Source organism: Lonchura striata, chromosome 13, assembly GCF_046129695.1.
Source record: "Lonchura striata isolate bLonStr1 chromosome 13, bLonStr1.mat, whole genome shotgun sequence".
NCBI classification, from domain to species: domain Eukaryota; kingdom Metazoa; phylum Chordata; class Aves; order Passeriformes; family Estrildidae; genus Lonchura; species Lonchura striata.
The window spans coordinates 16,516,679-16,543,153 of record NC_134615.1 but is presented as its reverse complement, the minus strand read 5'-3'; the positions used below and the strand labels follow the sequence as shown (position 1 = coordinate 16,543,153).

The following is a 26,475-nucleotide window of genomic DNA, read 5'->3' as shown; positions in this document are numbered from 1 at the left end:
TCCTTGCTCCAGAGCAAAGAACATTGCCATGGGATTACAGAGTAAATGCTGAGGATCGTAGTGGGGCCAGGGATTAGTCCTGTGCCATAACTAGGTGATGAGCTACCTGAACAGGTCTCTTTTACAGAGTCTTCAGAAGAGTCAGTGTAAAGATCAAAAAACCATAAGCGGAGTAATCAGCCTCTGTAAATAGAGTAATCAGTCACTGTTACCTGGAGCACATACTTAGGTCCAGCAATCTCTCTTGCAGCACATTAAACTGTTAAGTAACTGTAGCACCACCCAGATAACGAGGCACTCAGAGCCTAACAGCCATCACAGCACAGCAGAAGGCTTCCCCCCTCCTCATTTCCGAGGGGAAACTTAAGGTTGAAATGGCATAATTACCATGCTTGTATGAGAATTGAGACAGAACATGTTACTGATTTCCAAATCAAACAACTAAGACTGTCATGCAACATACATGGACAGTGAAATGTTCAAAAGCTTTAGCAAGCCCGCTACCATGTGGGCACAGCATAAAAGAGAATGTATTTGCTTGTTACCTCTGCAGAACTGAGCAGGGCACAGATTACTCCTTCACCACAGAGAATGAGCATGCTGATAGAGCTCACAGCTCCACCCAGCCCAGGAAGCAGGAGGACAGACCTCTGAGTCAGACTCAACTCTCAGATGTGGCACTGAAGCACATAAACCACAGACATCAGCTTCATTAAAACATTGCCCCGTTCCAGTTTGCAGATTCTGAGTCCTAAGAGACCTAAGCTCTGATTTAAAAGGAACACCTGCTTAAACAAGATTAGTCATTGCTACAACCCATCATCTCCCTGTCTTTCTAAGAGCAGCAGACAGTTTCTATCTGGAAGGGGGGGCAACACAACCCACTGGCTTCCCAAGTGACTGATATGAAAGCCTTTGACCTGAAGCAATATAGAGTTACAGTACATCCGATTCTAATCATTCACTGACAGCCACATCAACAGCTGCACGTGCTTTTCCACCTGGCATAGTAAGCAGTGTCCTTCCCTTGCCTTGACAGCAGGCAGAGGCCTCTCTCCCTCTCTTCTCTGTGGCAGGCCAAAATCCCTGTACATTTCACACAGCCCCTCAGTACAGGGGACAACCCTTACAAGCAAGATAATTAATGACAGCATTGAGACTTGGGTAAGGGCTGTTCCCAGCACTGAGATGAAAGTAAATTTGGAGGGCTGGGGAGGGGTGTTCTCCCCAAACTCAGACATGCTTAGGTTTTTTGCTTTGTGTGCAGTCTGGCAAGTCCAGGTCATCCTCCTAAAGCAGGGCTGGGTGCATTATCTCCACCTCCCAAAGCCAACTGAAAGCTGGGTGGCAGATGGAGACATAAGCAGCAGATGGAGATGTAACATCCAACCATGACAGCAAGCCAGCCAGTGCTCCTCTGCCCAAGCTCGAGGCTCACCTGCAATGTGCTGAATGCCTTGAAGAGAGCAGGAACGGGCGAACAGCGACGAGCATCCACAAGAACAGTCAGACCCAAAGCCTGACATTCTGGTCTGCAAGGACAAAGATAAAAAGGTCACCTTTCTCACCCTGCAGTCATGGCAAGGTGAAAAAGACAGTACATTATGGCTTTATAATAACAGGAACTAATTGGCCACCTTCTCCTAAACAAAATATATACACAGAAACCACCAAATGATTGCTCAGTTTTTACCTTTGCCATATGATTCTATGACTTCCACCCAATTTCCCATTTCTCCTAGTCCTAGAATGTGTCACTGATGGCAAAGGTGCTGATGCCCACTGGATAATCCGCACAGGAAAACAAATTCTTCCTAATTGTGTTCAGAGGAAAGCTTGGTTTCAGCCTCACTGTTTCAGGAGAGTAGCACCCTCTCAGCTTGGAGGCCTAGCCTTAAAATATCATGTCACAACACTATCCTAGAGCTGCTGCATGACTGCCCCATGATAGCTCCCAAATCCCATTTTCTGAACTAATGAAGGATAGTAAGAATGGCTTGGATTCATGGTAACACATGAAAACATTCAGTAGATACCCAATTATATCACACCATGTGCATGCAGCATATACAGAATAGGCAAAGTGCTTGCTGAACACAAGCCTGTTCACCCTAGCAGGAGATTCCCACCTGTGTAATTTCAGGACTGTCTGGACCAAGTTCCTAAGCCACTAAAGTCAACCTCCTTCCATTCCTGCCTAAATTCCCACTTCCTGGGAAGGCAAAGCAGACAAGGCAGCAGCTGTCTGTCCTGTCAGCCCAAGAGCATCACAAACCTTGGGATGCTGTGCAAGTACAGAAGAAGGCGTACAAGCTCAGTGGTATTGCAGTGGGGGTTTAACCAGGCTGTGTTCCTTGTCGTTATTATGGCCACCGCACGTCCTGATTTGTCTCTCGTACCTGTAAAAAGAGCGGGGGGAGATGGAAATCACACAAGTCATTCAACAGAGCCTGGTCCCAGGTCTGTATGCCTCATATTCTCCCACGAAGACCCCACCACATTCCTGGCAATCCTCCACAGAACTCAATATACTGTATGTTGCAGATGGTGGGAGGCTATAAACACACTTCCAAAGTACCCAAATGCTGTCCCAGAGTGAAGCAGATGAGCTCAGCTTGTCTTTCTCTCGAGTTAGTGTTAAATTTGTACTGCTGTCTTCCACCCAAACAGACCTTCTTCATAAACATGGCTGAAGTTGCCTAATGACAATCTTACGAAAAGCAGAAATCTCACCAATTCAAGATAGAGAATTTTACCTTCACATTGCTGTCAGATGAGAGAATGCAGACAGGTTTGCAGGACATGCACTCTGTAACAAGCTGTGGTCTGAGCCCAGCATATAACCAGTCACTCCTGCAAGCAAAGCTCCAGAGCAGGAGTCCAGAGCTCCACTTCAGAGGCTGCAAAAAGGACAGTCCAGGAGCACACTCCTGCCTGCCTACAGCTCTGACAAAGGGCACAAGCAGTGCTAGGCTTTCATTAGGTGCAGAGCTTGCTCAGTACCCAGGGAATAGATACAGCACAGTATGGGCAACCCAGCTGAGTTGTGATACACTCAAGAAGGAGAAATCCCTCTGCTTCAATTAGCCAGGAAGGACAATGCTTCTCTGCCACCCATCTTCCAAAAGTCCGAAGTCACAGCTTATCACAGGAGGAGAAGGACCTAACAGTGCCAGCTTTGGGATTATGTCCAGCCTCCTCTCCAGACGCAAAAGCAGAGTAAAAAGCAGGTGGACACAGCACTGTGGAATGCCAGAACTGCTTCCGAGACTCAAAATCAAGCAGTACATGCAGTAAGCCTTCTCAAGCAACTGGGAAAGCAAGTGATTTGGGGAACAGGAGGGGCAACACCTCTTTTGTGTGAAAAGTAATTCACAAGAACAGGAGCCATTTCCTGTCATACAAACAGTATAAGAAGGATGGGGGTGCAGAAATCCAAAGTAAAAGACCAACTTAGAGAAACCTGTTTCTTTCTCTCCTTAACTCTGTTGCTACCACAGGAGATACTGTCCTGGACCACCTCTCTCTCCCCCACCCCAGGGACAAGCATGTGAGTTGTCAGGTAAAACAGACACAGATGCACAGCCACGAGCATGGAAAGCTGTCCCAGTGTGATCTCAATCTGTCACTGGGACATGACTTGATTAAGGGCCATGGACACAGATGGACACCATTTTGAAGCAGGGTTTTCTACCTCTCAGGGACCAAAATTGTGACACAGGCTTTCTCCTGCTAACAAAAATCTTTCATCATCAGTGTGATTCAGGAGGACTTTTATTACTCCTGAAATACTGTAGCCTGGATGCTGCATAATCAAAGAAATGGAACAAAATTAGAAAAACCTCATTAATACAATTTGTTTCATAAGCTAAAGGGACCATCACAAAATAAAATAAAAAAATCAAAGCACTCAATTACTGGAAAATGGCTTAATCAAAGCTTTTTAATTTTGAAGCAACATGTGTCCATCAAGCAGGTTGGGCACCACCAGAATTTGATTAAACCTTGAACTTCCACCTAGTAGTCTGAGAATTGCCTGACCAGGTCAAAAAAGCAACCAGAGCCACCAGGGTCTTCAACAGTGGCATAATCCAAAACTGAAACTATCCTGGAAGTTTCAGCTAACTACATCAGCTACTAGTTTATTACTTAGCTCTTATTCATCATTCATTATAGAAGTTATTCTTTCTAAAGTAATTACTGTATCATTATCACTGACTAACATAAACCATTTAACTGAGTGGTGAGTACATTCCCTCAGGTGTGAGGATTGCCCACTGTAACCCCAAAGAGGCAGAGAGGTAATTCAAATCTGATAGTGCTTTTACAGGAAACATAATTCCCTCCTTAGAGAAAAACTTGCTTAGAAGCAGTATCAAACCAAATCCTGCTTCTTGTGTGCATTTGGTATCTCTTCATCACATATTCAAATGCTTTCATCTCATTTAACAGTGGTACATTATGATAGGAATCTGTGACAAAGGGAGCATTAGGTAACATGGTCAGACTCCTGCAACAGCACGGACTGAGAGCTTCTCTGAAAACCCTCTCTAATCCTGTAACTTTTTGGGCTGTTACATACAGCATAAATATGTCCAAATTGATCAGCAGACCAGAAGATTAAAAATCCTCCTTTGGAATTTGTTGTAACAATTCATCCCCTAATGAAAGTTAGATGTTTGAATGTACCATTACTCTTCCCTGCCCCTGGTTTTCCATTTCATCTTCTTCCAAAAACTGGAAAAGTTTTAACTCCCTTCTTCCTTCCTGGTACAAAGGTGATTTCACCTCTTTCTCAATATCCTATGAGATAAACAACCTTCCAGTCTCTTGTTTTAAGACACCCAGTTTAGTTACAAGAAAGGGCTGTAACCCTTCTCTGCAACATCTCTAATATTTACCATTTCCTTTTACAATACAGCCCAAACAATTTCAGAGGCATCATCAACAAGAATACAGCCGTAAAAAATCAGTCTCTTAATCTGTCTAGTTGTCTCCTCCCCTTTACACAACTGAGGTCAAAATGGGTCCTGCAGACCCAGCACCACCTGGGAGATGTCTGTGCTGTCTTTCTGCTGTCCTTCCCTACTCCTCCACACTGCACAGTCTGCCTCACCTCTTCTCTGAGGTTAGGCTCTCTGCCCAATTTTCAACGCGTACGTGGCCCCTGAGCTGATCAAATGCAGTTCCTCCTGCCCCACACTGAACAGCGCTCTCACTGGCTCTGAAAGGACAAGCCCACAGGGGCTCCTCACAGAGCTGCCAAAAGCTGCTTCTCACTAGTGAGGTAGATCTTACTTCCTCTGCTTTACTTCATGTTTGGTTAAACACAAAGATGTCTTGTGTGGGGCCTGTACACCAAGCAATCCTGGCTGCTCTGTCCAACAGCCTCAGCTTTGTTCACCCCTCTGCCAGTATTCGTCCCATGCAGACATTTTATCTGCAGCTATTTGATATTCATTTCTCATGCAAACATTGAATAACATTTGACCTACAACCTGATTCTGGCAGAGTAATTCTGGAAGTTCTCCCTTGATAGCTGGTTTTGTCTCTGCTATTTTGCTACACTATCGTTCACCCTACATGTTGCTCATCCACTTCACTGGGATATTCCTTTCAACATCATGTGTCATGAAATCCAATGTTTTCTAATAATCTATTATATCTACGTCACTACATTTAATCAACTAAACTTCTAATTACCAAGAATAAAACTGGTTTTCAAGAGTCCTGTCAAAGAGCATCTTCTACATTCCTATCCTTTAATTACCTAGCAAGTGAATCAAGTTCCTATTCTTCTGACCAGGTCTGATGTCAGGCCCACCAGCCCATCATTAGCTGCACCCTCACTCTGCTCTTTTTGAATTCCTGGTATGAGCCCACAGATTTGGCATTTCTGACTCACACATTTTGAGACTCCTGAGAGCAAATTAACATAATGGGAGGGAAGTTCTACTTCCTGTCCTGCCCATTTGGAAACTTCAGAGGATTCAAGAAGTGGAACTTCTAAAGAGGTTTGGGGTGAAATAAATTGAATTGGCACCAGTCTCCAGTGCTGCAGAAGGAGGCTCATCTCCCTTGCCCTCCTACAAACCACATTTCCAAGACACATTCTGGCTCAGCTACTCACCAGGCAGGTAGGCAACTCCACTCCTGAGCACTTCTGGGTTCACATCCTTGACTATGGTAGGTGCAAACTGACCACCCCAGGCAGTTCCAGAAGTTGGGGATGTCGGGGGAGTAACAGGAGGTGAAGTTTCCTCCAGGGCACTGCTTTTACTCACTGGTTTCGACACACGTGTGCCAGTTGCCTCATTTCTCATCTCTGTCTCTTCTGGCATCATCCCTGTAAGACAAGTAACAAACAGAAGCTCGAGCAGAGCTCCACCAAAAAATCCCACATAAGTTCCAGACTGGGGAGGGATATGCTCCCAGCTCCAGCACTCTGCAACTCTTCCAGCCCTTCAGCCAGTAGCATGCATGTTCTAAAACTGGTTATAACATTAATACTACTGTAATTCTAAAAAAAGAAACCAATTTATTGTGAAGTTTGCAAAGTATAAAAGTCCAATTCAGATGGGGATTACTGTAGTCAAAGTCCTTTTTAAAGGTAACATATCAAGCAGTACATGTCTGCTCACAGCCTGGAAGTCTGGCACAGTGCAAGTCCCTGGCTGAGCTCCAGCAGCCTGAGCATACTGAAGTGATAAACCAGCTTCTGACACGGAGGGCTACTCCATCAGGACAGAATTATTCCCCCAACACCACTTTCAGATTAGTTCCCGAAAATATGAAGTCAACTGAAGGCTGACAAATCAGTTGGAAATTAGCCAAAGAGACCTTGTTCTCCTTGTCCAGCCTTTTTAAATTAACATTTAATATGAAAGTCAGAAACACATTTAAAAACACTGAAGAAAGGCTCAAGAACTGCAGAAAATGATTCCTTTGTCTGACACCTCAGCTCTAAAGTATAAGTTATCAGAATCAGTTAATTCTAAAATTAAATATCTTGACTACTACATGGAAACTAAGGCTAGTTCGATCAAGTTTCAATTTTCATGTAAAATTATCTAGAAAGAAGAAAAAAGTATCTACCCACTGTGCAAGAACTATTATTCCCCATTTCCCAACATCACAAGAATTAGAAGCCAACAATACATCTTCAGTAATAGATCTTTAGCATCCTAAGTACACAACTAGGCTACCCCTGTGTTTACAGAAAGCTATACTAAATAAAAGACTATACTTCACTACAAAACCTGATACTTCAGTATCTACCAACAAAAATATCAACCTTTCTTTGTGAAAATAAGAGCAGAATATTTATTTGCTTGCTCTGTAGTCAGACATTTTAACTGCCATTTAAAATTTATTTCAGCCATCCTACATTCCTGCTGCATTAACAATGCTGACACTTGACTCAGTTTATTTACTAACAGATTCCAATAATTCATTAAAGAGCAGGACCAGGAACAAAGCAGTCCTTGAAGTGGCTTTCAATACAAGTTTTAGCAGTGAAGGAGGTTTACAGGTTGAGGCTTAGCCTGAACTACTTTCAAAATTGCTAAAATGGGTGAGAGAAGTGCCCTGAGCAGCATGGCTCACTGCAACAAATCATGCAGCATTGGGGGAAACTAGGAGGAGCTCCCAGGCTCTGCACCATCAAGGGTATGATAGAATAGCTGCTCACTCCTCTTGGGATCCAGCCTGGCATCTGCTGCTTTTGGCCACACAAGCTGCTGTCATGGCTTCAGGGCTCTGCCCAGCTCTGGGCTGTACCAGAGCCCAACTCTGTTCCTAGGGCTACCTCAGCCTCCACTTCCCAGTGATGCAAGAGGTCATCCACTTCAGACAACACTGCTACATCTTCCTGAGCAGCGTTTAGAGGGGCACTGATATTTTTAACATCACATGGAAGTTGTGCCCAAAGGTTTCACATTAAGAGCTTTCTAGGAGAACACGGAATCACCTTTGCAATGAGCTGTAAGGCCTGGCAATAAGAAGAACAGCAGTTTGTAGTAAAGGGGTCTGTATTAAATGAGAAAAGTCTGTAAAGAGAACCAAATCTGAGATTTAAAGAGGACAAAAAAATGGAACATAGATGTGTTTCACATAGGTTACACGCCAGCGCAAGAGAAATACATAAATGTATGTGACAGTCCTGCCTTGGATACCTCTTAGAAATGAGGCAGCAGCTCCCAAAATATAGGAGAGAAACATTTTGCTCAGCCCACCACACACAGTCACATTACTGAGGCTTTTCAGCCCTGGGGAAACTTTACTAAAGCTCTGCAGCCTCCAGACTATGCACATCTTGCCCAAACAAAACTCTTCCCCGAGCTTCTGAAGGCCAGCTCAGATCTGCAGATGCCAGCTCTCCCAAACAGGCCCAAGCACACCAAGCACACTGTTTGTTATTTGCAATGTGGGGCGGAGGCACTCACTAAAGAGGAAATTGTAGAATGCGGAGGATTACATCTAAAAGCAAATTGAGAACAGGGACATCTGAATTTGCCGTGTTTGCAGGTTCCACCTTTCCCCAAGGTTAAGGAAGTGGTAGAGGAGGATTTGCTTGTGTGCATTTCAAAGAGACATTAGCATTTTCCCTGCAAACTGCCCCAGCACCAGTATCACCTATGCTAACATCAGGTAGTAACCAGGACCAGGAACAGAACGCCCTAACAGGTGCTGCTGAATATGCCCCAATGTGGTTTTTCAAACTATTTCTTAAATATCAAGGTATTTTCCACCCACAAAATAGAGGAATTCTTTCCAGAGCTGCAAAGTTTCAAAATCCACTTTCATTTAGATGTTAGTCATTAGTAAAAAAAGAGCAGTCACATTATCTGTGAATGGAACAAGTGCAAATTTTAAGCCACCAATTCAAAACAGTTCACATTTGACTTCAGACTTTTTCCTATTTATATCTGAGTCTTTCTAAGTTAGACTCTATTTGTGCACTAAATAAGCTCACTGAGAATGGAAGTAAAGGGAGAGAGTTAAGGGACAAGGAAAAAACCTGCAGACACAGCAAACTCAGATGCCCCAGTTCTGAACATGTATTTTGACATAATCAACAATATCTGCTGCAACAAGCAAGCTCCTCCACCTCACACAGAGCAAATTGTGCTTCTGCCCACTGCTGCTGAGGTGTGAATTTCAGATCTGAATTGACCCAGTAAAGCTTAGGCTTTGCTGTTATTTATAGTTTAGGCAAGATACCCACAGTTTCCAATCATAGTAGCCTCAACAAGACACAGAGAATTTAACCTACAGAACTGCCTTGCTGGAAAAGTAAAGTCCATTTGTAAGACATTTGCTTTGCTTTGTAATTTTATCTCAGAATTATCTTGTAAGTACATCTCTGAGGGTTTAATGGGGCTAGATAAGGAGATGGTTTGTTTGGATGTCAAAGCAATCAAATGTAATTTAATGGATTAAGCTTTTTATAGTGCCAGCTATAGTGTTTAAGAAATACCGCCAGCATTAACAGATACTTGAGTTGCCCTTTACCATAAAAAGTTTACTTGGATAGTTTGGGTGGTTTTCCTGGCAATTTAGGTTGTTTCTTTTGCTTTACAAACACTGAGATAATAAGGTTTGCATTTTTCTTAAACTGCGATGCCCAAGTTTAACATCAGCAGACTTAAGCCACAAATGTCACTGATTTCAGCCAAATCCCCAGAATCACTTGTGTTGTCTTTCATTAAAAACAAACTCTGTGTGTACCCCAGAGGGGTCCATCACTGCTGAAATCTTGCAGTGGCCAAGATTTATTCTTTGGACCAGTGAGAACATGACATTTATAATGAGCTAGACCTGGTTAATTTTAAAAGAGAAGAGATGGGAACACTGAACAAGTATCCACAGCACTCATGAGCAGTGTCCACCTAGCACTAAACACAGACTAGGTGTTCCAAGGCCTGGTTCTGAGCAAGTATGAAGTCAGGCCAGGTTCAGGTTGGGAATGGATGGGGGAATGGATACCCACAGCATGGGTACTTCCTGGCACATATCCACCAAGACCCGCAGGTAGGCAGAAGGTAGGATTTTTTTTCCTGTTCATGGTGATAGATGCTCAGAGAGATGTGCACTGCAGAAATAGAAACTTTTGAGCTGATCCCTCCAGTTCACAGAAATGCTTGTCACTTCAAAAGTATCAGAAATGCCTGGTAACCCTGGGCTTGCCTAACTATAGAATTAAATTAGGTTGATGCAAATGTTAATGAAATTTTATTTTAATCAATGAACACTAATTTAGCTCCATTAGAAGGTCACTAAGACATCAGGTAAAATGTTACTTTTGGGCACTTTTGAGAAGCAGATTTGTTACTTTGGGCACTTTTAAGAAGCAGCTGTGTGTGCAGTCAAATGGAATCATACTGCAGCTCTTGGCCTTATAATTTGGAACCAGGGCAAGCATTACAGTGGCAGCACATCCCAAGACAACCAGCTCTGGAGCTGTTGCCCCAGAGGGTCAAACATGCCCTAGCAACATGGGTCCATACACCAACCCTTTCAAGAGTCCTCACTCCAACATTTCAAGCTGGGTAATTTTCCTAGCCAGGGGTCTCAGGGAATGAGAGCTGCTGAACTGGAATGGCATGTTCCACCCGCCCCCGCCACACACCCGCTCCTCTGTGTGATCTGCATATCGAGCTGCAGCTTTCCAGACTCAGCAGAGCTGGGCTAAGCCCACACCGGGCCTGTGTGGTTACACACTGCCTGCCTACAGTCTGGTGCAAAAGGCAGACACCTGGATTGCCCTCTCAACTCCTTCTGAAGTAGCACAACTCCAGCTCAGGAATCCAAACATGGAGAAATCTGGGTAATACCTGCTTGAACATTCCATCTGAGTTGAAGTTAGATGCTTAATTTCTGTGCTCTCCCACTCAAGTTAAACAGCTCCTACTTGAAACATAATCGAGCTGAAGAAAGCATGCCGGAGGGGAAGGCAAGGAAGAGGGGGGAATCCCTCAGCTCTGCAGTTTGCTGCCTAAATTAGTTATCAGTACACACATTTGTCGGTCTTCAGGTCACATTACACAGCTAGTATTTTACTGTGGCATCCACTGCTGCTTCCTCTTGCCACAGTCATCTTCCTAAAGTCAGTTTTCAACTATGAAAGACTTGTACAGTTAGACAAGTCTCTCCTCACACATTCTACAGATCATGAATGTAAGTGGGAGGAGGCCACCAGCAATCAGATTAACTGAAATTAAAAGCTTCTTCCAAAGGAACTTCATTCTGTACCGATGTAAATTTGCAAAGAATTATTAAATAAAATATCAAAATAAAACCACCTGTGAAGAGAAAGCTAATTTCATGCCACAAAAAATGAAAATTTAATCACTTCCCAGTATTTTGTGTTATTACCCCAAAACCTCCCAGATGTATTTATCAAATCTTGCCTGATAAGTAGTATTCAAGCAGTAATCCTTGAGGACTTTGCTTTCAATCCATGTTACCAAACACAACCACACAAACATCCAATGGCTGTACCTTTAGAAGGTGATGCCCCAGACAATGCCTCTGCCTGGGAATGCAGGGTGGTAGGCTCTGTATGCCCCTCAGCAGGTCCTGAGGACAGTGGTCCACCCTCCAATTCCTCTTCAATGGATTCCAGTGGTTTTGAGGCTGTAGTCTTCAACCTTTCCCTGAAAGAACAACTTTCCTGGTTCTCCACCTGTCCCTGCAAGTCCTGCATTGCAACACGCTCCAGGTTCAGCACAGAGTTCTCTTCACTTTCACAGCCATGGATTTCCACCAATCTTTGAGGCTCCTCAAACCTCCCTCCAGACCTCTGGGTTTTGAACAGACTTGAGTCTTCTTCTTGTGCACTGGGAACCAACAAGTCACTGTTATTTAAGTGTTCTGCCATCTGATTCCCCTCTGCTGACTGGGCAGTTTTGAGTGGTACGGCTTCTTCAGCCTTTTTATGCTCTTGCTCTTCACCATCCAGCAAGGTTCCATCTGCTGGAGCTTTCACAGAACAGTGACTATGACTAGTCAGATTTTCATTTACATTCAACATTTCTTTACACTCTTTCACTTCCTCTTGTCTGTCCCTTCTTCCCACCTCAAATTCATCTACATCTCCTTGGCTCTCTTCTGGAGGACTTAATGGAGAACTGCTATTTACTTCATTATTGCTGCAGCAAGCGCTTTCATCTGCTATGTTCCCTGAAGGAGAGTCTCTCTCGCCACCTACATCTGAATTCTCAGGCAATGTAGTGACCCGAACTGGCTCAACACTTCCACTAACACCCTGGCAAGAGACATCAGAAGCTGCCTTTAGTGTGCAACATGGTCCCAAAGGCCCTAGGACAGATACAGAAGAAGCATTCATCACTTCCTTTTGACGCTCAGTCAGTGGTTCTGCATGTACTCCCTGCATCACTTCCTCTTTAGCAGCAGTAGCATCTAGAATCACTTCTGGACTCTGCTCCAATATTTCAACACCAGCATTTTCTCTAAGTCCATCACTTTCTCTCTCTATGTTTCCAGGGGCACCAGGCACTCGTGCCTTGCAGCTGACAGCATCTCCAGCACACACATCACTGTAGCTGCATAAAGCATATCGCCAATCCACTGAGTGTTCACTGTGAGTCTCCTGCTCTGCAGATGAATCTTCTGCACGGCAAGCAGGAGGCTCAGCCACAGGAATGTTATCACCCATACTTCCAGGATCAGCTGGTATCAGCTGACCTTCTAGGGACAGTTCTCCATGTGCCATCACTTCATTGCTTTCCAATGGAGTAACATTTTTGAGAACTTCTGTAGAAGTGCTCAGAGTGTCCATCTGACAGTGCTCCTTCTGCATACGTGCTGACTGAACTAAGTTCTTGGAGCAGGTGCTGTCTTGTATGACAATAAATCTGTGCTTGCCTTTAGACTCATTCACTCGTGCCCTGGGCTGAGTTAGATAACTTAATGCCAGTGATGGTGTCAAAGATCCTGTTTGTGGCTCAAATCTGGGCAGTGAAACTTCTGCCAGCTCAACGTACTCCCCTTCAAGGTCACTTCCCAAGTTCTCTTGAGTCACAGGACTCGTACAGACACCATTGACCAGAGCTTCATTTAACTGTGGAGCTGTGCTGCTAATGACAGGGCTGTCTCGGTTTGTGCTTAGTTCCTGTAGATTCTGAGACCTCGGGTCTGGTGAACTGCGCTCAGTACGGTCCGTGGGGAGGCACAAAATTGAACGTTCCTCTGTTATTTCTGGAGAGATGATATTGTCTTCAATTATTTTTGGTTTATTTATAAATTCGGGATTAACCACTTTATCCCAGGGGACACGAAATATTTTGTCATCAGTGGTTAGTAAACAATTTTCCAGTGCTATGCCCATCCGCTCTCCATTGAATGTACTCAACCATTCCAGAGTAAAAATAGAGGTATATGAAACTTCTGGAATCACCACTTCTTCTACATTATGCTTATCTTTTGCCAAACATTTCAATACAATTCGTGGAGGCTTCTTCAGAGAGGGGACCACCTGCAGGTAGAAGTCACCAGGCTTCAAGATTTGCCAGTCAATGGAAGCCAGCTGGATTACAATCTTCTCTTGAATACACAGGGGCCAGCCCGCATGGCGAAACAGCAGTCCGCAGTACTGAGCCTATGGAGACAAGAGAAAGCATTTTCAGCACCAGCTCAAGCTTTTCAGTAAGAGAGATCAAGAAAACAGATGAATTTAGGGTCTTTGGTTATTGGTGTAGGCAAGTTTTCCACACTATGGTCTGCTCTTTAAAAAGCAGAAATAAGAAAAGCGACCAACACAAACCACCTGTGCAGGACAGGTGGGCACAAGTTACACTGGGAGGCTGCAACATCCCAGTAAAAGGAAGAAGACAGTGCAAAGACAAAACAGGAGATAGGAAGCTGCAAATGAGAAAGTACAGCAGAACCACAGAGAAAGAAGGCAGAAAGTGCCATCAGCAAGCTGTGAGGAACCACACTTAACATACCAGCAACTTCCTCATTCCCAAAACACAGCAGCACTCAGGCCATACCTTAGACAAATCCCACCCAAATAAAAGAACTGAAGTTTCATGGCTGAACTGACTTGACTGAATTATTTACAGCTTTATCACAACTTCAAAAAATAATGTCAGTGCTTTGAACTTGATTTTCCATATTGGTATATGCCATTATATAAGCCATCAATTCCACAATTAATTTCATCGTTTTCTGTACAACAAGGCTTTGGATTCAATTCATTCAAGTATTTAGCCATACAACAGAGAAACCAGAGAAAAGAAAGGAACTTCCTGGATCCTCAGACACCTTGAAACAACAGGTATTGGCACAAAGCAATTTCTTTCTTATGTTCATCACGCCTTAGCTTCAGCCCCGACAGACTTCTAACTCTCCTTGCACCTGAAGCAAAGTTGCTCGTAGGCTTAGAAACCCAAATCATCCTTCAGATTCAGTAATTCCTCTTCCTCTACCCTGTGTTTTCTGGATGTGTTCCTACTGCTTCGACTTATTAACCCATGTCACATGACCTTAGCAAGTCTATCTTCATCATCTCCTCAGTGTGCCTGAAGTATCTCCTTTGTAATGCCCATTTCTTTTTCTTAAAAACCATTTGTTCATTGTGCAAAGCACTGCAAAACACTGTCTATAATGGCACCAGCACTTCCCAAATGTCCTAGAAGCATCTCTCAAAGCTCAGATCCCACATCTCCTACAGTAACCCAGTCACCTACTGGTTTTTCTTTTCCAACTGATGAACTCCGTAACGGAAGTTCTGTCTGCCACTTTGTGGAGGCACATGCTTGCCCTCTGAGTCTACCATTACAAAATTTAAGTACAAAGTTTTAGAGCTCATCTTGTACAATGCGTTTATCACTCTCCTCTTCCAGGTTACTGTTTGTGTGTCCCAGGCTGGTTTCACCACAAATGTGCCATACATACTCTTGCTTTTTATACCAAGGTCATCAATGAGAAGCACTGTGTGTTTCATGACTCCTGCCTCTATTTTCCCTGCAGTACAAACATCCTCCCTCCCTTTCACCAGCTTGTAGCCATCTTGCAATTCTTGCATAAACCTCAATCCCTTTGACACAGTAATTAATCTTCCATATGACTCCACAATAAATCCTTTATGGCAGAGATAAAACAATTAAACCTATCTCTCTAGAGAGAGCTGGTTTATTAAAAAGGCTGTTGTGACACTACCTGCCATGGAGCAAACCACATGAAAACGTTATTCAGTTTTTCATGGGTCAGTTAATTCAGTCCTTGCTCAGTGCACAATGTTGTGGGCTCAGCTTGTTCTCTGTATTTTGTTACTAGTCCTGACTTAACAGATTCAATAAAATCCCTGTTACCATTCAGCATTATATGGTAACTTCTTCCATATTCCAGGATGGAGACCTGCCAGTCCTATTTCTTTGAAATAGTCAAGTTCAGTCTAGTTTTACTTCTGTTCACTTACTGCTACTGCCCAGCTGATGTACTTACACACTGTGTCACTACAAAAAGGAACCTTACTTTACTTTTCATTTACTTGAAGGATCATATTAATATTACCTTTCTATTCAAACCTTGACTCAGAGCAGACACATCTCCCCTTCTTTCCTCTTTCTATTAAGTTAGAACCAAAAAGCCCTATAACCTAACACACAGTTGCTTGTACTTCCCTCAAAGGCACAGCTAAGCTGGGCAGTCTGATGTTCTCAGGCCTTCTGATCTGTAAGACACAGATGCCTCTGTCAGTAAGTTCTTTTTATCCACAATACAGTTAAACTCAGCAAACCAAGACCACCTCTTGCAGCAGTTTGTACAAGCTGCTTCTGGCTCCAGTAGGTCTTAGGCTAAATGTATTTCATGGACTTTTACATCAAGCTCAAGACTAACACAGCACCTCAGCCAACAAAGATTGTGGCTCCTACCAAAGTGCCCAGATCAAGGATTTTGTACATAAGTCTTAAACTAGAGCAATTTGCAGTTTTCCAGAAGAGATACCACTGCAGCACACCAACCCCTCTTCTCCCATTATAGTATCTCCTAGTAGGTATAAAAAGGCCAAGGGTCTATACCAAGGGTCTTTGAGGGGAAGAAGAGGCAAATGAAGATTAATTCCCAAACTATTATAGTTTATAGGACTGAAAAGTGAAAGATGCAATCAGCAGCAGCATAAACATAAAGCTGAATTCCATCAGCACATACTTGACATAGAGATTTATCTGTTAAAATCTGGATGCAGAGTAACCCACTGGAGGGCCATTCATATATTAAGAAATTCAAAAACTCAGCCTCACTGCTTAGATGCTTACTTGTCTGCCTACTGACTCATAAGGAGAAAACTCAGCAATAAAATCACCAAAACCAAAATGCAGAATGCATTGAAGTTCCTGAAAACCCCTACAAAACCACAATCTAAACTGCATCAAGAGCCAGAGTAACATCCAAAACAGGAATGCAAGTCCCACAATAGCCTAAACATTACAGAGCTTTAGAACTTTAGAAGTGGAGCATCCTCATGCTGCTCCTGCTCCAAAATGCACCTTCAAAGGGAAGATTATGTGAAGAGGCTTATTACAGTACCTTTAACATCTCATTTTGAGCCTCAAGGATTTGCTTTTCTCACGTCCAAACACTCATGTCCAAACCAGGCCCACCAGAGGAGTGCTAGGAACACCCTCCACACCCAGGAATAAAGTTGGCTGAGGAAAGTGCTGGGCACCAATGACAAAAATGGCACAAAGGTGGAATCTTCTAAAGCTACAGCAATGGTTAAGATGGAACAGACCAAAGCTCAGGATGTTACCTCAAAGCCAGGGGCAAAATCTGTTTTTTAACTTTGTGCTAAGAGAGACAGACCTCCTTGGAATACCCCTTCCAGCCCCTGAGGAATCACACACAGGCTGGTGATTTTAATACCCCCAGCTGAAACCCATGAACTTGTCTAGAACTTCATGAAGCCATTTACACTTTTGTCACTGCAGAGGCTGACAAAAGATCTAGTGCTCTCAAGACTTTCTACAGTAGTCATTCAGACATTAGTTAATTCTTTTCCCTCTAGTGTGTTTAGGAAATGCTCACACAGAAGAGCTAAACTACAAACTAAGGAGGAAGTATTGTTTATGTTTAGACTTTCTAAAAGGCAGGCAAGACTTTCAAAAAGCAATTAGTAAGAAACAGTCCTCTGTGATTTCAGACTGTAAAGATGAAGGGGCATACAGTGGAGGTTTGGGGAAGAAGAGACCACAGCAAATTAAATAAATTTAATAAATAAGAAATAATTCTTTTAAAAGATCAAACAAGCAGACCCTTAAATAAAATATGGAATAGCCTGGGCCCAACTCTAAAGTGGGTACAAGGTACCTAGAGCTTCCCTTGATCTCCCTGTACTATCGCTCTGGAAGTAAAAAAACATGAGTCACGACCAGAAAGGGTCACAACCAAGTAAGAAAGGATCTTGCTGACAACTCTTCCAGACATTTCACACCTCACCAAAAGCCCCCAATACTAAGCTAAGCCTTGTGCAGCCCTCCCTAAAGGAAGATGCCCAACCAACCCCACATCTTGTGGCCAGGGAGTGCCAGGCAGGCCTCCAAGCACGGCTCGTGTCTCAGCATCACTTCCCCAAACCATGCTGCACAAGTAGGACAGCCCCACCGTGCAGGTTTCCCCTTGCCACAGGCCACCACAGACATCCCCATGCCTCCATGGCACCTGAGCCCATGCGCCAGGGCAGCCGAGTGGGCCACCAGCATCCTGGGCTTCTTCAGTGCCACTGGCCTCACACTTCCCTCATCAGGAGCCTGAGCTCCAACTGCCCTCACACCTATCCCCGCTCAGGATCCCGGCACCCACTGCCCTCACACCTCTCCCTCCTCAAGATGCCCAGCACCCATTGCCCTCACACCTTTCCCTCCTCAAATTGCCCAGCACCCATTACCCTCACACATTTCCCTGCTCAGGACGCCCAGCACCCATGGCCCTTGCACCTCTCCCGCCTCAGGACGCCCAGCACCCATTACCCTCGCACGTTTCCCTGCTCAGGACGCCCAGCACCCATTACCCTCGCACGTTTCCCTGCTCAGGACGCCCGGCACCCATTACCCTCGCACGTTTCCCTGCTCAGGACGCCCAGCACCCATTACCCTCGCACGTTTCCCTGCTCAGGACGCCCGGCACCCATTACCCTCGCACGTTTCCCTGCTCAGGACGCCCGGCACCCATTACCCTCGCACGTTTCCCTGCTCAGGACGCCCAGCACCCACGGCCCTCGCACGTTTCCCTGCTCAGGACGCCCAGCACCCATTACCCTCGCACGTTTCCCTGCTCAGGACGCCCAGCACCCACGGCCCTCGCACCTCTCCCGCCTCACGGCCGAGCCCTGCAGCGCCTCGTGTTCCAACCGCCCTCCAACCGCTACCGAAGCCGCCGTGCCCGTCAAGGCGGCCCCGCGCTGCTATTGGCTGCTGCAGCCCCCGCTGTCCTCCCATTGGCTGCGGGCGGCCGAGGCCCGCCCCGCCGCCCCGCGCTCTCTGAGGGCGGCGGGGCGGCCCGCGGGCTTTGCCGTGCGCTGCTCGAGCCCGGCCCCGGCACCTCCCCTCAGGGACAGCCGCGCTGAGCGCCCCTCGCTGCTGCCTCCCCTGCACCGCCTCACCTGCCCGAAGCACCGCCGGCTGCTCGGAAGCTGCCGGGAGCTCGAGAAGTGGGAAAATTGCTACCGTGGCTCCTTCAGCGAGGGCGGTGTTTTGGGGAAAGCCGTGAAACATCTTGAAATAATTACCAGTTTGTACAAACGAAAAGCCTTTTGTTCCTTTAAAAGGGAAAAACACACTATGCATCATAGAATTAGAAGCTCCAATTACAGATACTGGTGGAATAACATCTATTCCAGTGTTCCATGTGGGAGAGAGCAGCAAGGTCATGCACCACCTTGGATCCTCCTCGATTCACAAAGACGGCTGGCACCAAGCTGGAGACTGGCGACAAGATGGGGCAACAAACACCAATATGACAATATGGGCCACCAAAACAAACTTTCAAGATGCCTAGCTCACATGGATCCATCCTATGTGATGGGTCTATCCCCCCAGTATTTCACTTCCTTGAAACAAATTATTAACTGACTATTTCAGCCTCTATTCCATATTTTTCCTCCTCCTAGAAATTCCTTGCCCTCTACCATGAGGACTTGAATTGAAAGACTGGCCACACACCCCCTTTGCATCCAGAGACAAAAACGTTAGAACAAACCCACATTTTAGGTTGTTTGGGCTGGTTGGGTTTGTTTCATCTTGCAGACTTCGAGCCAAGTTTTGTGATGGAGGTGTTTGACTCATCGTTTCTAACATTTTAGACTCCCAACAGTAAAACACGTTAATCTTGGACTCATTCTGGCAGTAAATGTAACGTGACTCCTCGGGGCTACCAAGCCTTGTGACCATTCCAGCAACCATCAAAGGGAAGCTGGAGTTTTAGAAAAACACCGACTGGAAGCATTTCACCCTGCACGTCATTGTGCCAGTGACAGGAGCCCAACATTCACAAGACCAGGGGACAGCTGGGGTCAGAGGCCACCCCAGTCAGACACATCTAGCAAACATTTTGCTAAACCTCTTCCTGTGAATCCCTTAAGCCCTTGGTGTTCCTGATTATGGAAAGGGAGAGCATTGCTCCACACCTGATTGCTGATCTATGAAGGGTTAAGCTTCAACAACAATTTCTCAACTATTTCCTAATTGTCTGCCTGCCCTCCCACCTAGACTGCCATACATACTCAAGCGCTTTTTGCCAGCCGTTTTGCATACAGGAGCAGAAAGAAAACTCTCCAAGAAAGCCTTCACAGGCCTTAGAGATCATGATGTACTCACACAGGCATCCTGCTGAATGCACTGCAGGATGTGCTTGGCTGGAATCAGGAAGTCTATGAGGTAGTGCAGTCCATCCCCACGGTACGTCTTCTCCACCACATCAAAAACTTGGCACAGAACAGTGGCTGCGGTAGCCTCAAATGGAGGGTAGAGTGCTGATAACGTACTCTGAATGCAGCCGTCCAGCGACTCCGAATCCTGCCGAGAGAGAAAGTGTTAGTGGTACCAGAGCACGATCTGCCCAACACCCAGGAGCGCAGCCATCTCCAAACGCAGGAGGAACGAAGATCAAAAGAGCCAAGTGCTGTCCTTTCTAGCTTCTTTTGGGACTAGCGATCGAAGTTAACACAAAAAAAGCTCTCCCAAAACAGGAGTGGAGTGCTCGCAGAGTGCTGCACACAGCAGCGAGAATTGCCAGCTTTTGCTTACGCAGCAAGTCCTTCTCCTGCCTGCGCGGGGTGGGGCGGCTGTTAGACCTCACCGCAGCACGTGAGCGAGACAGCCGTGGGGTGGGCGATCACCAGCTCCACGTTTTGGGTACGCTCCTTGGTGGGCTAAGGGCAGTTGCAGTAGGCTGAAGCTCCTCAGTCTCCTGCACTCTGGAGTCCCAGCACAGGATAAGGTGCCAGAGCTGTTTGGTTCCAGAGTGACTCCTCATTATTCAAAGCTGTTTGCCTCTCATGAAAGGCTCTGCTCCAGAAGCCAGGAGTTTTCTGCAGTGAGAGATGCCTCACAGGAGGATTCACACAATGCGTGTGAGCAGGGCTGCCTGCGGTCCCTGAGCACACCCGTTCATGCCTGGGATGCCTGTTCAGGGGGATCAGAGGCAATGGCTTGTCTGCATCCACCTTCATTTGGGAGAACCTGCCAGACAGAGCCTGCCCATAGTGTCAGGACCAATTCCAGTGCTGGAGGCCAAATTCTGAGTTACTGCATGGGTGTAAATCAAGAGAGCTTGCCAAAAAGTAACAAGTAAAAAAAATATAAAGCTGTACATATCTGGAGAGAGGATCAGGATCCTTTCTTTTCTGTTTTAGAGGGGATCCCTTGGGCTAGCTTATAGCCAGTGGGAGTAAGTTTTGCTCCAAAACCAAATGAAAGTTTACTCAGGTGTCTGGCCAGATCCTCATCTGATCCAAATCCACGTCCTTTCACTAGAGACAAGAAAAGCACTTCAGCTGCTTACGCAGAAGCCCTACAGCCTCCTGCAAAACAGGAACAACTACATGAACATGCCTGAAAATACATTTCAGTCCCACAGCAAGCTTGGGAGAGAAAGTTAAACAAAGCAGTGCCACAACAGCTTACGCCACAACCAGGGAACAGTAGAACAAGGGGGTCAGGAGGAAACAAAGGGTTTCACTGCTTCCACTCCATTGCAGTACATCACTGAAGATGCCTCCAGCAGCCCGCAAAAGTTCAACAGTCTCAGAGCAAGCCTGAACTGACCTGAAGCCCAGCAGAGATGATGCTCCTCACACAAGCCTTCCCATCTCTCGCAGCTAACCAATCTCCAGGTTCCTCCTTTAGAGGGTTGTGTGTTTAAGCACAGTATAAACTCCCTGCCCTGATGCAAAGCCACCTTGTAGGACAGCCTGTGGGACTGCACAGGAGAGGTGAGGACACTCAGGTGATACCTCCACAGTCCCTGCCTGCAATGAGCTGGCAGAACTACGGTGACAGGCAAACCACTCACTGCCTGTGGGACAGTACTGCTTCCTTACCTTTTCTGCTGTTTCTCCTGATGTCAGCATAAGCAAGGCTAGATGGAAGGCAGCAGGATCCTAAAGTGTCCACACCTTTTCTGAGAGAGCAGCTGCCTCCTGCTATACTCAAGGCCAATGCAACTAGATAAACAGAGGTTAAGGAGCTATTTTTCATACACATAGAATCATAGATTATCCTGCGTTGGAACACTTAATCCAATATTCTTAAGCCAAGAATTCCAAAAGCAAAAGCCCTATGTGCACACTCCCAAGCGCTGAATTCTAAGGAATGAGCATTTAACCCAAATTCTAAATAGGAGGAGAAGGCTGTTTTAAACAATTTACTTTCCACTCCAAAAAATAATAACCTCTGTTGATACCAACCTGTCCCAGCAAGTGCCTGTGACCTTGTCATATAAAACTGGGCATCTCACACCTGCTCTCCCACCCCACCAGTCACCTTCTTGGGCACTGTCACAGTAGCATTGCTGCTGGCAGCATTTAACAACAATCTCCCTCTGACCCTCCACAGCCCACAAGTTGAAAACATCAGTCAAAACCAGCTGGGGTTGGTTCTGCACCATTTTCTGTCACCATGCCCTGCTTGAGCAAAATTCTTTCAGATATCAATCCCGCCCCAAAATAAATTTGTTAAGTTCACTGTTGCAAATAAAACAAAGAAGTCAAAATATTTGCACATGAGTCAGTACATCGCTCTAAGGTTCTCACACCATTCCTGCTGCCTTAGACTTCACAAAACAATTATTAACATTGGCACCAAATCAAAAATCCTTTATATGGTTAAAATAAACCAGGTCGCACATTATCTTTCCTTTAGCAAAATACAGAATACCATAGCCTGTAGCCATTGCAGAGTGCAGTGCTAACTGCACTCCTGAGCACAGAGGCTTTATCTCCCTCTGGCTAGATTATACCACAAAGCCATGATAGCTGTGTAGATTTCTAAAGGATAGAGAGAAGGTTTCAACCACTACCTTTTGGTGGAAAGAAATGTTTGCACCAATCTCTGCTAATTCTGCAGGAAAAGCCCCAAACAGGAATTAGATTCCTACATCCCACTGTGCTGCATTGGCTTGCAGCACCAGCATCCTTGGGAGGCTACAGAACATGGCAGCCTCTGTGTGCCACAGATGAATGCTGAGGTGACACTGCTCTTCAGTGCTCCCACCCAGGATGGTCACCCAGGGATAGCTCCTGCCTGGAAGGAGGGTGAAACATGGCAGTGCCTCAGAAGCCACCTTGAAAATAAAGAGGGTAGAACATGGCAGAGCTTGAGCCTCCAACAGCAACAGATTCTCCTTCAGTAAGGGACTCATTAACCCAGCTCACAATCTTAGGGATGGGGCTGCTTATTTGCATTAATTAACTTCTAAGACTGCGGTGGGGCTGGAGGAAAGCACCTTACCCAGGACTACAAGAGGCCTCATTGTCCTGCTGTGGAATGCCAGAGCACAGATGGGCAGCCTCACACATCCAGCTTGCTGGCAGGGCTGGCTGCCATGCACGTGCAGGAGACCTGGTTTGCAGGCACAGGGAACTCACACAAACCAGAGAAAGGAATAGAAGTAGGACCTTTGTGGTCCTGAGGCTGATAAACCTGAAGTCTAGAGCACATCTCACCTACATCATGGAATCATAGAATGAGTAATGAAGGGACCACTGGAGGTCATCTAGTCCAACTTCACTGCTCCAGAGTGCCCTAGACCATACTAGGAGCACCCTAGACCTCTACAGGCTCCCCTAGAGCATGTTAGTCCAGACAGCTTTCGAGTATCTCCAGAGAAGGAGCCTCCACAATTTCTGGTCAACTTGTTACAGAGATTCCATCCCTTATCTCAAACAGGGATGTGACCAATGGAACACCCAGCAGACACAAGGAGAAACTTTTGTGACCTAAAATAAGTGAACAGCACCTGGAGAGAAGAACAAGCTAAAGGATCTATGCAAAAGCTAAAAGAATCCATGGAGGAGGCACTCCTGCCCCAGCATATATCCACTACAACCAGCCCACAGTGGTCCCCAAGAGCTGGCAGAGCCTGGCACAGGAGCCTGCTGAAAAAAAGAGCTTCCTTCAGGGACTGCACATTTCAAGCTTCCCTGCTTCCAACATTGTTGCCACATCCCTCTCACAAGAAAAGGTACTGGACATGTGCTCCTTTTCAGCCACTGGCACAAACACCAACAGAAGCACTTTCCAAACAAGCCAGAGAGCATTTCTGAGTCTAGGGATTTAAATGATTCTTTGTCAATAGCATAGGAGGACCTATAAACTCCAGCTCACTGCCACTACTCCACCACACCTCCTAAAAGAGAAACATGCTTTTAAAATAACTCCTCTATAAATCAAGACGCTAAATAAAGCCCAGGTTAAGGTCATGTCCGGCCAAACTGCCTTTCCCTGCTGCTCAGCTGAGAGCCAGCTGCCGGTGCAGGGGCTGGAGCACAGGGACAGAAGAGGAAAGCACCACACTGGGATGGGATGGGCTCCATGGACTGAGCCATGTGACAGGAGCAACCCAGCATGGTCCCACCCAGGAGGCCAGGGGAGCAGTGAGAACCCAGGAGGACTTCACAACAGGCAGAGGGCTTCAGTCTGAGCAGTGGGTAGGTGGGCTGCCCTTTTTCCCCTGCATATCCCCTGCAGGAACCACGGATGCTGTGACAAATAGAACAGTAAAGACTGTTTGTGGCAAAGTTCTGCTGCTCAGCCCTTAGAGCCCCACTCCATCACAAACTGCAGCAAGAACCAGGAGTCAATCAGAAATGAAGCTATGAGTGCCTGGGCAGAAGAGGAGCCCAGCAGCTGTTGCAACCCTGCTTAGGGGATGTATCTACTTCTGGTGCAAGCAGATACTGCAGGTTGGAAGAGGAGCCTGCCACGAGGCACCTGGAGTAACGAGGAGTTTCTTAGGCTTTTCTAGGTGCACTGATTGAATTTTCTGCCTACGTTTGTGGGCATAAGGAGAGCAGTATAGCAGCTCCAGCCCCTGGGAACTCCTGTCATTCTACATTTCTTTCTTACTCAGGATTGAACTTCCTTTTTGGGACCTGCTGCTCACCAATTAAGTCTGAACCCTAAAGAACCTCCCCCAGGTTTGGAGAAGAAAACGTCAGCCTGCCTAGGGAGCAGAGAGGTCATCCCTAGGGCTACACACGCACTTCACTCAGCATCAGAATATCTCTGGCCTTCAAGCTGGAGACAGCAACCCAAGTGGCTCAGGACAATGTAAATCAATGCAGGGGTGGCCTGAAATGCTTCTGGACCCACCTGGGACAACAAAGCCTTGGCAGCATTTTCCCTACAACTCACCCACGCATTTCTCTCATTTTGCCTACAAAGTACTGCGTTTTGGTCAAGGCAAACATGAAGAGGCACAGATTTTCCCTGATAACAGCCCAGATGCTGTCTGCAGACTACTAAAAAAGATTGTTTTAGTGAGATCAGACTAACAATTTGACTAACCCATGACTTATGGCAGACAACACTCCTTTCCAGCAGGCTAGACTGGCCATGTAACATGCTGAGGATTCATCCCACAACAGGAATTCAGTTAAAGGACCTACAGCTCTGCTTTCACAAACCTACACCCTCATTTGAGCTGCCAGAGAATGAAACTACATGTCCCAAAGTTCCCCAGTTAAATCCAGAGCTTGCCATGGCTTGGCAGAGCAAGGAGCATATCTGGGCAGTGGAGGAGAGCCCAGCAGGGCTGCGAGCACAGCAAGTGGTACCAGTGGTACACCCAGCTCTGAGTCATGGAGCGTCTGGGTTCCCGCCTAGCAGGGAGACCTTGCCAGAGCTCCCACAGCTTTGTCCTCCTTCTGCCAGCTGCCCAGGGCATGGCCACGTCCTGCACGCACCCACTTTTCTCCCCTCTTGCCCAGGTGCCAAGACAGTGCAAAGGCAGGACAGGAGAGACCAGAGTGTGCAAAGGTGAGGGGAAGATATGACCCAACCCTCCCACACCCCAGACTGGAAAGTAGAAATAATAGCAAAACTGGGGAGAGGCAGAGCTCCAAGCAGCACAACACAGCTCCTGCCCATGGCTCCCAGCCAGCTTTGGGACTGGGGGAAAAGGAGCTCACAGCAGGCGCTGAGCAGGGCCAGGTTAGCTGGTCCCTCCGCCAGCAAAGGCTGCTGTGCTGCACCACTTGGCTGGGGCTGCTCAGATCTCAGCTGACGTGAGAAACCTCATTTCCAGTAAAAACAGACCTCTGGGCTTTCCATGAAGCCTTTCCACTTTCTGACACAGAGCCGAAAGACAGACTGCTTTCCCTTTAAATACAAGAGACATTTCTGTGTTCAGAAAGGTCTCTGGCTAAAAAGAAGGCTTGTTTTTCTGACAAAATTTGAGATTTCCCACTCCATTGCTGCAGAGAGGAGAACCCTCCCAGCCCCATTTCCTGAGCTGTTCTAATCACAGCGGCAATGAGTTCAAGAGAGAAAAATCTTCCCAGAGTAAGTGCCAGCTCCCCCCTCTACTGCTTACTCTGAGGCTCAGGGGGAGGCTGAGAAGAGGGCGCCTGCTTTCGGCACCCTGCCTTGCTCTGGATAAAATAATGTATTATTAAGAGGTGCAGTTATAGAGGTAGGCATTCCCACTCCTGTAATTACACCACCTTCCTGTGAGATAACCAGGAACAGCTCTACCTGCTCTTTGGGCTATTGTTTTAGGCTTTTCAGGGAGAAAAGCACAGCACCCACTTCCACTTGGGAGGCAAGTGTTTGCAGTCTCACCCAGGCCAGCTTTGCTGAAGGGCTGCACCTCCAAAAGCAAGCTGCTTTCTGCATGTCACGATGGCATCCCTTGCAGAGGGCATGGCTGTAGCCTGGCTCAGCTCCCCTACACTGAGGCAAGCAGGACTGCTCCATAGCCTGTGGATAAACCAGCTCCTACAGCTTTGCA

At 46.2% G+C, this 26,475-nt stretch overlaps 1 protein-coding gene across 3 annotated transcripts in view; it reads right to left on the bottom strand.

The window, feature by feature from the left end:
- PLEKHG4 (pleckstrin homology and RhoGEF domain containing G4) overlaps window positions 1–26,475 on the bottom strand; it is an 86,014-nt gene that overhangs the window by 52,180 nt on the left and 7,359 nt on the right. For all 3 annotated transcript variants that reach the window (XM_021541127.2, XM_021541125.2, XM_021541126.2), the window contains exons 2-6: window positions 19,842–20,039; window positions 11,503–13,621; window positions 6,131–6,346; window positions 2,276–2,399; window positions 1,439–1,532 (exon numbers count right to left, since the gene is read on the bottom strand). In XM_021541127.2, the coding sequence (XP_021396802.2) occupies window positions 1,439–1,532; window positions 2,276–2,399; window positions 6,131–6,346; window positions 11,503–13,621; window positions 19,842–20,039 (2,751 nt within the window). The remainder of the gene's footprint in view (window positions 1–1,438; window positions 1,533–2,275; window positions 2,400–6,130; window positions 6,347–11,502; window positions 13,622–19,841; window positions 20,040–26,475) is intronic.